The sequence below is a fragment of the Mycteria americana genome, chromosome 3, assembly GCF_035582795.1.
Source record: "Mycteria americana isolate JAX WOST 10 ecotype Jacksonville Zoo and Gardens chromosome 3, USCA_MyAme_1.0, whole genome shotgun sequence".
Classification (NCBI taxonomy): domain Eukaryota; kingdom Metazoa; phylum Chordata; class Aves; order Ciconiiformes; family Ciconiidae; genus Mycteria; species Mycteria americana.
Genome location: NC_134367.1, coordinates 21778797 through 21791268, shown reverse-complemented (window position 1 = coordinate 21791268; position 12472 = coordinate 21778797). Strand labels below are relative to the sequence as shown.

Below are 12472 nucleotides of genomic sequence, written 5' to 3'. Positions count from 1 at the left end.
TTAGATACAGTTTTTTCCTCTTTTTCTTGGCAATATTATGGCAGGTAATGTATCTTGATTTTACAGATTCATGTTTGTCCTCTAGTTGCCTCTCTACATTTAGCTTCTGTCTGTGTAGCTTCTTAGTACTGCAGTAATCTTGGGGAAGTAAATAAATAAATAAGAGCTGTAAAACTATTTTGAATTATGTGCCAGTGGGGAAGAGAAGGGAAGCAGAAAGTAAAATTAGGCAATTCCTAATTAAAATACAAAGTCCAGATTTTTTCTCTCGGCTTTACTGTCACCACAGAGCAGCAGAAAATAATATTTAATTAATTGTGTCCATTTCTTTAAAGGATTTAATTTTTTTTGTATGCTCCCCCCGATTTTCCCATCCTAATAACTGCACATTTTTTATATGGAACAAAATAATAATTCTCACTTTTGAACACAAGAGTGCAAATTTCTTGCTATAAATCATGGTTTCCCAAATTTTCCCATATTAACGCTTTTAAGAGCAGCAGCAAAAGTAGTTGTCTTTTGACCAATGTACCCATTCGGTCTCTATCCCCACCTCTTGGTGGCATCTATGGGTAAGAATCAGGGGAAAGGCCAACAAGGCAGATATTGTGGTGGGAGTCTGTTACAGACCACCCAACCAGGATGAGGAGACAGATGAACTATTCTATAAGCAGCTGGGAGAAGCCTCACAATCGCTAGCCCTTGTTCTTGTGGGGGACTTCAACCTGCCGGATGTCTGCTGGAAATACAATACAGCAGAGAGGAAACAGTCTAGGAGGTTCCTAGAGCGTGTGGCAGATAACTTCCTGACACAGCCGGTGAGCGAGCCAACTAGGGAGGATGCCCCGCTGGACCTCTTGTTCACCAACAGAGAAGGACTTGTGAGCCATGTGATGGTTGGAGGCCGTCTTGGGCAGAGCGATCACGAAATGATAGGGTTTTTGATACGTGGAGAAGCGGCGAGAGGGGTCAGCAAAACTGCCACCTTAGACTTCTGGAGGGCGGACTTTGGCCTGTTTAGGAGACTGGTCAAGAGAGTCCCCTGGGAGGCAGCCCTTACGGGCAAAGGAGTCCAGGAAGGCTGGACATTCTTCAAGGAGGAAGTCCTAAAGGCACAAGAGCGGGCTGTCCCCAGGTGCCGAAAGACGAGCCGGCGAGGAAGAAGACCAGCCTGGCTGACTAGAGAGCTCTGGCAACTCAGGAAAAAGAGGAGAGTCTATGACCTCTGGAAGAAGGGGCGGGCAACTCAGGAGGACTACAAAGGTGTAGCGAGGCTGTGCAGGGAGAAAATCAGAAGGGCCAAAGCTGAGCTAGAGCTCAATGTGGCTGCTGCTGTAAAAGACAACAAAAAACACTTCTTCAAATACATTAGCAGCAAAAGGAGAGCTAAGGAGAATCTCCAGCCCCTAGTAGGCAGGGGAGGGAACACAGTGACCAAGGATGAGGAAAAGGCTGAGGTACTTAATGCCTTCTTTGCCTCAGTCTTTATTAGCAGGGCCGACTGCTCTCTGGGTACCCAGCCCCTGGAGTTGGAAGATAGGGACGGGGACCAGAGTGGAGCCCCCATAATCCAGGGGGAAATGGTGAGTGACCTGCTGCACCACTTAGACACTCACAAGTCTATGGGGTCTGATGAGATCCACCCGAGAGTACTGAAGGAACTGGCAGAAGAGCTCACCAAGCCCCTTTCCATCATTTACCAGCAGTCCTGGCTAACTGGGGAGGTCCCTGCTGACTGGAGATTAGCTAATGTGACGGCCATCTTCAAGAAGGGCCAGAAGGAGGACCCGGGGAACTACAGGCCTGTCAGCCTGACCTCGGTGCCAGGGAAGCTGATGGAGCAGATCATCCTGAGTGCTATTACACGGCATGTAGAGAATAACCAAGGGATCAAGCCCAGCCAGCATGGGTTCAGGAAAGGCAGGTCCTGCTTGACCAACCTGATCTCCTTCTACGACAAGGTGGCCCGCCTAGTGGATGAGGGAAAGGCTGTGGATGTTGTCTATCTGGACTTCAGTAAAGCCTTTGACACGGTTTCCCACAGCATTCTTCTGGAGAAACTGGCTGCCCATGGCTTGGACGGGTGTACTCTTCGCTGGGTAAAGAACTGGCTGGACGGCCGGGCCCAAAGAGTGGTGGTGAATGGAGTTTACTCCGGTTGGCGGCCGGTCACAAGCGGTGTTCCCCAGGGCTCTGTGTTGGGGCCAGTTCTGTTTAATATCTTTATCAATGATCTGGACGAAGGGATCGAGTGCACCCTCAGTAAGTTTGCAGATGACACCAAGTTGGGCAGAAGTGTTGATCTGCTTGAGGGTAGGAAGGCTCTACAGAGGGACCTGGACAGACTGGATGGATGGGCCGAGGTCAATTGTATGAGGTTCAACAAGGCCAAGTGCCAGGTCCTGCACTTGGGCCACAGCAACCCCATGCAACGCTACAGGCTTGGGGAAGAGTGGCTGGAAAGCTGCCCGGCAGAGGAGGACCTGGGGGTGTTGGTTGACAGCCCCCTGAATATGAGCCAGCAGTGTGCCCAGGTGGCCAAGAAAGCCAATGGCATCCTGGCTTGTATCAAAAATAGCGTGGCCAGCAGGACTAGGGAGGTGATTGTGCCCCTGTACTCGGCACTGGTGAGGCCGCACCTGGAATACTGTGTTCAGTTTTGGGCCCCTCACTACAAGAGAGACATGGAGGTGCTGGAGTGTGTCCAGAGAAGGGCAACGAAGCTGGTGAAGGGTCTAGAGCACAAGTCTTATGAGGAGCGGCTGAGGGAACTGGGATTGTTTAGCCTGGAGAAAAGGAGGCTGAGGGGAGACCTTATTGCTCTCCACAACTACCTGAAAGGAGGTTGTAGAGAGGTGGGGGTCGGTCTCTTCTCCCAGGTAACAAGTGATAGGACAAGAGGAAGTGGCCTCAAGTTGCACCAGGGGAGGTTTAGACTGGATATTAGGAAATTTTACTTCACCGAGAGGGTTATCAAGCATTGGAACAGGCTGCCCAGGGAAGTGGTTGAGTCACCATCCCTGGAGGTATTTAAAAGACGTTTGGATGAGGTGCTTAGGGACATGGTACAGTGGTGGTCTTGGCAGTGTTAGGTTTATGGTTGGACTCGATGATCTTAAAGGTCTTTTCCAACCTATACAATTCTGTGATTGTGTGATTGTCTTGCACACATCAGCTTTCCAGCTAGGATCCCTGCCTGTGACTTTACCAACCATTCCAGTGTTACAAAACACAGCCTTAAGTTGTCTGCAGGACCCTACCTGGTGCAGTGAATAGAACAGAAAAAGACTGGGTTTGTTATTACATCTTTTATGGAACAAAATTGAAAGAAATTTACAGTTGCTAGCATGTGCATTGTCCTAGACAGTTCTTGGTATCAGTTGCATGCACGTGTTGCCATATGCCAAACTGTAAGGAAAACTATGTCCAGAGTGATCAGTTCTTGCTCAGATGCTTGGGTGAAAGGTAGAATCTTTCCTGGTGACGCTTGTGGTGCCAGTGCACTGTTATAGTTCATGTTGTTCTTCATATAGTCCAAGCTGAAGAGAAAACAGTTCTGAGTTCCCAGACCAAACCAGTTTTTATCTTGTGTTAACTTTGTAGATACAACGCTGTATTCTATGCAGCTATGCAAAGTGCCAGCTAAAACACTGTTCTGCAGCATGGCCTCAGCTTTTCAACAGTCCCATAACCTGTTCCCAGAGTAGCATTTTTATTCACTGATCTTCTGTGGCTCAGCAGGAGATTCATTCTGCCATTAAGGCATTCATGATCAGGGTATTGAGGAGGTTCAATGGCAATTTCTGTAGCACTGCTGAATATCCTACTCCTTAATTCACATAAGGCCCATTATTATCTTTCCAAACCTGTGCTCCCTGCTACATCCAGTCTTTGCCTACTCCTGTGTCCAGTACCTCTCTCATCCTGTGTATCTCTCACATTGAATTGATTCTTACAATGTGTTTAGCTCCAGAGCTTCACACTTGTGTACGCTTAGATCTAGAATTGACTTCTTGATGGGTAGATACAGTACTTTTAGGAACGTGAAATGATCTCTTTCTGCTTGTTCCATAGGCACTGAGAGTGGAGGGAGAAGTCCCAGTTCCCCATCTGCCACTTAATTCAGCATGGGGAACCTGACACATTAGAATAATGACATGGGTATTTGATAAAACGCATCATATTATTGACTGACTTACAGCTTTTATTTACATGATAAACTGGACATATATAAAGAGGAAGAAAACTAAACTAAGGAAACCTCATGGTCAAAAATAGAAATTTGGAAAGTTTTGTTTTTATTTAAACAAATAAATGAAATTTAATCAAGTCCTCTAAAGAGTATGTTCAGTTTTAAAAACTTCTCTAACAAGGTTGTTTTCAATGTTTGAGTTAATATAGTTGTGTTTTAAAACATAGATTAAAAATGTCAAACTGCTTGTCTTAAAAAAAAAAAAAAGAATAAAGCAAATTGCAGCAGGTTATCTTTACAGTCATGACTGTAGTTTATGTCCAGTGCATGGGAGAGCAGGGAAAAAATACATCTGGATAATTTTGAGAAGTCTCTTGCATCCTTTATACCGATTTCTCCAGCCTTTTCTTTTGATTTCATCTAGTTTCTTAACTATTTCTTTAGATTTTCTTTATGCAGTGAAATACATATGCATATATTTAAAGTTAAGCTTATGAATTGAGAGTTCCATGAAGCCAATGCAGCTCATTGTGTGCTTTAAGCAGCATGTTTTTGTGCATCACTAATAATGTCAGAGGACATAGTACCTGGTATGTTTCCTGTGTGATTCAGGAATTCAACAAATATTGAGTGAAAATATGTATTGTGATCAATCTTGAAAAATATAAGGACATCAGATTATTTACAGACTCAAATCTACATAGAGTTGTGCATCAATTAACATGTGATAAGTAAGAATTTCCCGAGAGTCTGTTGAGTAAATTTAACATTTCACAATATTGCATATTTTGGAAATTTAATACAGCCCTTCTTCAGCCCCAGTGAATAGGAAAAGGAAACAAGGCAAAGCTAGAAAGAATTACTGGTTCTTTTCCCTTCTCACTTAGTGCAAAATAATTTTTCATAGTTCATTGCTCTGTCTGCATTTTTTTTTTTTAATGACTAGAATGATGGGTCATTTGCTTTTGGGAAAGTTTTTAAAGTCTAATATTCTCAAAAATAAGATTTTTTTAATGTTTATTTTCATATAATTTCTTCAACATAAGTCCCTTTGGGTTTCCCTGATGCTTTCCTCTCACTTCAGTATCACTTGTGAATTTAATCAATGTACAGCATTTAGTCAATATTAAACCTTTTTAAAGATAATTAAGATGTAGAGTAAAAGTGATATAGCACTAACTGCTGTAGCACACACTTCATTTTCTTTTACAGCCTGGTACATTTTTGCTTATCACTACTTTGTGCTTATTTTTATTCCAAGTCTTTTTTGGGGCCATGTTGAATTCACTGCTACTAAAATATTATTTCAAGTAAAACTTCAGGAGGCATACTGGATTCTAAAAAAATTTGTATTTATTGTTTCTCTGAATAAGGTTATATGCTCCTTGGTATCCCAAAGCTCTTTCTGAAGTGTTTTATTTTTAGTACTGATTCATTTTATACATAGTGACTGATAATTGCAGAGCAGCCTTTCATAGACACCTTTGTATATGAGGATGTTACTAGTGGGAGAAGAAGTCCCACATAGCCTGGAACATTTTACTTAAAGTTAACATTTTTGTCATGTAGAGAACATACAGCTTAATGAAAACATCAGTAGATGTCTTGTCTTCAGATTTAAAACATGCCTTAGAGAAACAAGACTGCTTTTTTGTGTCTTTCCAAGGAGTTTTTCCAATCACTTTATTTCTAATCTACTTGTAAACTATGTTGGAACTTCTGCATCGTAGTGACATGTCCTCTACAATTTGATTTGTGGAAAATATTTTTGTTAGAAATCATCATTGATTTTAAATTATAGACAACTGGCTAAAACCAAAGTGTTTCATCACAGACTTGCAAGCATAGTTTGCCAGAGTACCATCACTGGCCGTGATGGCAGCAGCCGTGGAGGTATCTACATTATTGGGTTAGTTTGCAGCATAATGCACTTTTGGAGCAAATGCCCTGATTGTCCCTGTTGTCTGTGCTTTGTTTCAGTTCATAGAGCATTTGGTATTGACCACATAATGCTCCTTCTCTCATTTACTTAATCTGGACAGCTTTGACTGTGTGTAGAGACTCTGCAAGCGGGATATAATTGCTTTGTGCTCTTAAACTATAAAATGTATTGGCTAACACACACAGTAGATAGCTGGGTTATTGCAATACTCATCACCCTTGTGGAATGACCAATGAGTCTTTGCTGACCTGGCAGTCCACAGTCAGGTGGGAAAGGTTCAGCCTCCATTGCTTCCTGGAAGAGATTTGTCTTCGATGCTGCTACGTTACCATCCTCCAGCTACCTGGTTTTCTTCCTTGAGATTTTATACCTTTTCATGTCAGTGCTTTTCCTCTTCAAGCCTTGAGCTGTTAATTAGCCCTATCTCAAGAATTTTACCTGTGTCTGGAATTTTACCTTTCCTATTTTGCATGGACACTAGTCTACATATTTTATTATAACTTTTGTTAGAACTAAGCAGTTTTCTCAGAAGACTTAGACAAGATTACACAACTGTGCTGTTGTGTCATTATGCAGTGGGTCATGGATAGCTGAACATCCAGGAGGATGGTGATACCTACCTGCCTGCAAATCTTCATGACACGCTCTTCCATCAGGACCTCATCTTTCACGCAAACATTTTCTGCCTCAGTATGCTTTCCTTTCTTACCAGCCCTACATTTTTCTGTTTTCACCTCTTACAGAAATTGTTTCCAAACTCATCTCTTGCATCCCCACCCCTCTTTCTTTTATTGTGCTTCTTTTTCAATATTACTGGTTCCAACTTCTCTTCCCAATAAGTAGGCGACAGCTACTTTGGCCTCCCAGAAGAATCAACAAGACAGGGCCTCAGGAAAACAATGCTGCCTGCTGCCCACGTGTGCCATCCTCATCACATCTGTGACCTGCAGATCAACTGACTGGTACTTGTTGAAGTATAAACAAACACATCTGCCTTGCTGCAGTGGTTGGAGTGTGAGTCCTACTGCAGCCCCCACACAGAGGGAATAATATTCCAGGATTAGCTTATTAGGGGTGTCCTCCTAAAGCAGGTTGAGAACCCACTCTCCCTGTATTACACCTTGTTCAATTGATGTCCAGGCTCTGCATTGATTCACGTTGCAGGGACCATTGCATTTCTTGTAAGCAAGGTCTGCTTCTGTGTATTGTGGCCTGTTGCAGCTATTACTGGCAGCAGGAGTGTATCACTGTGTGGCACTGGTGTGCCTTAGGATGGGCTGCTTAGGGGCCCACAAAACAGAAAGTTTTGTGCACTAGCTTTCCTTGGGCAGCTTCACGTCACCTGGGAGCATTCAGACTGGGAGACCAGTCTAACTGATCTGAATCAAAATCCCTGCAACCCATACAGTGTAGGTGTAAGGAGCCTCAGCACCAACTGCTTTGATTCCTGTTCTATCTCTGTTCTGCCTCATCACTTGCTAATACAGACTTACTCAAAATTTCTGCACTCAGTTCTGAGTCAATCGCACACAGTGGGCAAGGCATGCACCCTTCGACTTTATCCTTTTATACTTCCCGCAACTGCAATTTCAAACACACCTTCTTCCTTCTATCTCCAGTTCAAGTATGCTCCCACTTTCCTAAAGCAGCCCAGTGGCCCGTAACATAAGTATTGAATTAAAAATGGTTCACATGTTTTTCACTATTGGTATATGTATTACTAACATCTTGAACACAGGTTTAGTATCAAGATGCCCAAGCTGATGTTCAGCACCTCTAGCAATGTATGTACCCAATATAGGCTACTTTGCATTGCTTCATGATGTTTTGAACTGCTGTAATTCAGTTGCATTTCTGTATATAGATGTCTCTTTTCTATACCAGCTATGACAAATTGTGTGCATATTTTTAAATACAAAGCAGGATAAGAAGTGGGGTAAGGAACTTCAATACAACTTGTAGCGTGGTATTTAAAATAAATAGTGAAATCTTTCCTAAGTACTGATAAAAGTATGACTAATGAACTGTTATCTTTTATCTGCCAAAAGAGTGATGAAAAATCTATTAGAAAGATAAATTTAATATAAAAAAAGCTGGTTTGTACCAAAGGTACATTTGTAGTGGCAACAGCTATATTGCAGAAATGGTGAGAATACTCTATGCAGTTTTTTCTTTTTTACCTTTATTTCCATCTCTCAAAATACTGTCTTTGTTAACATTTGATGCATTCTTCAAAGCTTCAAACTGTGACTCTGTAAGATCATATATGACTAATATGCCTTATTTAATCAAATCAGTCTTTGAAGGATCAGACCCTTACTTTCAATTAAGTAACACATTCCAAGAGATAAACATCCTCAAATTCCACTAAAATGTAAAAAATCTAAAAGTTAGAGAATACACCTCAAAAATGTCATTGTTTGTATCTGTGCAGAATTGTTTGCAGTTTGATTACATTATTCCCATTAACTCTGTAAGGCAGGAAACATGCAAATTACAGACTAGAATAATGTATTTTGTTACTCTCAGGAACAAAGCTAACTCAAAGTTCATGTTAAAGAGTTGTATTAAATTCTAGGCGCAACCTCTTTAATTATAGCGTCCCTGTAAATTCGTTCAGGGGGAAAGGAATTGCTAAGTAGTTTCAGAAATTCCTATTTCCCTTTTGTGGAAGAATAATGAAAAGTGTGAATCACACTTTCCACATAATTTAATGAAATCCTTCATTAGTGAGAAATGACATTTGTATTCCATATTAAATAAGTTCTTTGTGCATGGAAAGTAACTCTCTTAATTTGTTTAAAATTGCTAGGAATCTGCTACCCTTGTAGGATGAATACTGATTGCTATGCCATTGGTATTTTCACAACCAAACCAGTTTCAAATGAAGGTTACAAACAGCATGCTAAACCAATTGCTGGAAGAGAATATAGCATTATTTTTCAGTACTACTTTCAATTAAAATGTACTCCTTCTGTAATCCCACAGCTGACCAAACAGGAATGTTATTTATAGGAGATGCAATAATACAGGTCAGTAAACATTCACTTATTCCACAGACATTTGTTTCATACTTGCCTTTGTGTTTATTTCATTAACTAACTTACGCGTTGCAAATAATTTTCTCCCTATTGTATCTGTTTTTAGGTTAATGGTATAAATGTAGAAAGTGCTACCCACGAAGAAGTGGTAAGTCATTCCACTTTGATTTTTTAATAGTGTTCAGAATATCCTGTATTGCTAGTGCTCTGTCTCTAGCCTTGCTTCGTATGAGTTTACTCTTTTTTACTATAAAGACACAGTGCTCTAGTCAGGTTTGTCGTATATGTGATTATTAAAAGCTTAATTTTGGCTGTTAGCATTTGTTACAGTTTCTGCACTCTTACTGTGACCTTCTTCATAGTAAGATATATGCACATGTGGCACAAATGTAGTATTCCAAAGTTGAGTCTCCATCATTGTTTATTATAGTTTTTACATCCCTTAGATAAAATAAGTATTTCAAAGCACAAAATAAGGCAAAAATGCAAAATCCTGGTAGGTTGCCTCTGTTCTGTTCAGCAGAGTGCAACTGCTCTTCCCAGAATAGGAACTATATCAGTATTATAAATGAACACATGATCTTTTCTTTTTTTTCCCTGTAAACTGTACACTGGGCTGCTTGGCATGAAAATTCAATAGAATGCAAAGAAAAATTAAAAGGCCTTTACTATTTAAGAATGGTAAAAATATAAAAAACGCACATTACCTTTTTTATGATGCTACTGTAGGTACCAAAATGTCCTTTGGGTGATCACAATTAGTTTTCAGGGGTTGCAAATAAATTGAATAGTCTTTTATATATATAAATGTATATGTATATATACCATATGTATATATAACATATATATGTGTGTGCACACATATAGTCCTTATGGATTATGCCTTTGGTACAATGCCTGATCCATTGGGATTGCAGGTGCTCATAAAGGGCTCACCTGCTGTGGTAGTACATTTAAATGGTAATAAAATTCTGACCTTCTTAGCATTGCAGGAGCAGGGATTGAATTAGTTTTGTAAGGAATCTGATTTAACCTACTCTAAAAACAGCACTTAAAAATTAGAATATGTGGGGTGAGTGTCATGATCCTGCTCACATATTTAAAAACTTTGATTCCCATTGCCTTCAGTGCAATTGAAGGCGACTCAACTTTTGTAGGTCTTACCCTGGCATGCACTGAAAAATAGAAAGTCTAATTAATGTTTTGCTACCTATTTCTGAATGTGCACTTGTGTGAGGACATGAGGATTCCTGATGGGAAATGTATAAAGGAACACAGTTATTTTATTTGGTGAAATGATGTAAGAATTTCAGTTGTGCCCTATTTATATTTATATTTATGCACCATATACATTATTGTTGTGGGCTGTGGTGCACTGCGCAGTGCTCCTGTTTCACGTTAAGAATTCTCAAGTGTTACGGAAGTATAGATAGTAATAACAATAGCATACAATGTTATACTTAAACTGTGTCTAAAGGCTGGGACAAGAATGGGAGGAATCGAGAAAGCAGTGATGTTACATGGTTTTAAATTTCATCTTATTCTGTAAGTCATTTTAAGATGCTATTTTGTGGAAGTTTCTTTATTAGGAAGCAAGAAATGTGCTTAAACGTTGGCTCTTTTTGATGGTATCCATAGGACTAAGATGCACTTCCTGTCTTCAAGCCTGAGTGCACATATTGGACACAACCTAATTCCTAGCTGGTACTCCCAGAGGTTATAAGGCTATAGGTAATAAATAACCATAATAAAGAAATCTTGTACCTAATGAGACCATACCCACACGCAAGAAAGAGAAGAATACAGAAAACATACAAAGATCTCAACTTCAATCTGGGAGGAGATTAAGGCACACAGCTCTATGTCTTGGTTTTCATGGGAAAACCAGTATGTGTGGATTGCTGTGACACACTGAAAAGGCCCCTTGCCCAGGATTGTACAGCACACTGTGGAATGCAGGCACAGTTTCTGCATAGCTTTTGAATCCGGTGATGTTCAGTTTAGAGGAATCTTGAGGTTGAAGAATGGAATTATGGTGACTAGTTCTAGCATGATAGGCTGACTCTCGCTGGTGCATTCATTTTCACGGTAATGTTCAAGAAACGGACCAAGGTCTTCCAGAGTTTTTTGTTTGCTTAAAAGGAAAATTATTAAAATGCTTTATAGAACTCAGCTTTATATTACATTGCTTTATAGAATTAAGATGGCAAGGACTTCTCTTGGGAAAAAAAAATAAAATAGGGAATTACTTTCTTTTTCTAAAGAATACTGCTTCTGTAGTATTTTCAGTGGTTAGATGCTTGCAGCCAAACCTCAAATAAAAAAAGCACGTATCAATAGTTACTCTGTATTACCTATCAGAGTTTAGACAAGAGGTAAGCCAGAAGTTGCTGGCCGAATTTCCAGAATATTTTTACCATTGCATGTTCTCCAGTGGGCCTAAGAAGAATATCTTAGACCAATGTTCTGGCAGCATTTCTTGCACTTTCCCCTCCACTTCATACTCTACCGCAGTTGGAGAATCACTTCCACAGCAACACTCAGACTAATGCATTGAAAAACACAGAGGATGGGAGGTGGCTGGGAACCTATCAATTTTGGAAGCCACTGAAACAAATCACCAGCTCTTGAGCGGGTGTATCCGAATGGCTCCTAGCAATAACACGTTTCGTAGCATCTGTTCCCTGTGCTGCCTACTCTTATCTGAACCACTGATACCTCAGCCCCATCCTTCTCCTATACATCACTTCCAACAATTCTATACCATATAGCCTTGATAGGCCACTGCTTCTGCTGCAGTGATGAATGCTGATTTGGTAACGGATGGGCTAAGGTTTAGCAGCTTCGAGGCTTTTTCTAAGGATTCTTACGTAGCCTTATAATTATGAAAATGTTACTGGATTTCATTTGAAAACGTAGTGGGCGCTTGCCATTCTCACTGACTTAAAGAAAAGCAGCAGTCAATAATATGCTTTTTCTTTTTTCTCTTTTACTCTTCAGTTATTTCATGCGGTTTTGAAATACAGTTGTTGTGGTTTAGCCCCAGCCGGGAACTAAGCACCACGCAGCTGCTCGCTCACTCCCCCCTGGTGGGATGGGGGAGAGAATCAGAAGAGCAAAAGTAAGAAAACTCGAGGGTTAAGATAAAGACAGTTTAATAGGGAAAGCAAAAGCCGCGCACGCAAGCAAAGCAAAGCAAGGAATTCATTCACCACTTCCCATGGGCAGGCAGGTGTTCAGCCATCTCCAGGAAAGCAGGGCTCCATCAGGCATAACGGTTACTTGGGAAGACAAACA

At 40.7% G+C, this 12472-nt stretch overlaps 1 protein-coding gene across 1 annotated transcript in view; it reads left to right on the top strand.

The window, feature by feature from the left end:
- SNTG2 (syntrophin gamma 2) overlaps positions 1-12472 on the top strand; it is a 318555-nt gene that overhangs the window by 161018 nt on the left and 145065 nt on the right. Inside the window, exons 5-6 of the mRNA XM_075497273.1 lie at positions 9123-9166; positions 9282-9323. Of these exons, the coding sequence (XP_075353388.1) occupies positions 9123-9166; positions 9282-9323 (86 nt within the window). The remainder of the gene's footprint in view (positions 1-9122; positions 9167-9281; positions 9324-12472) is intronic.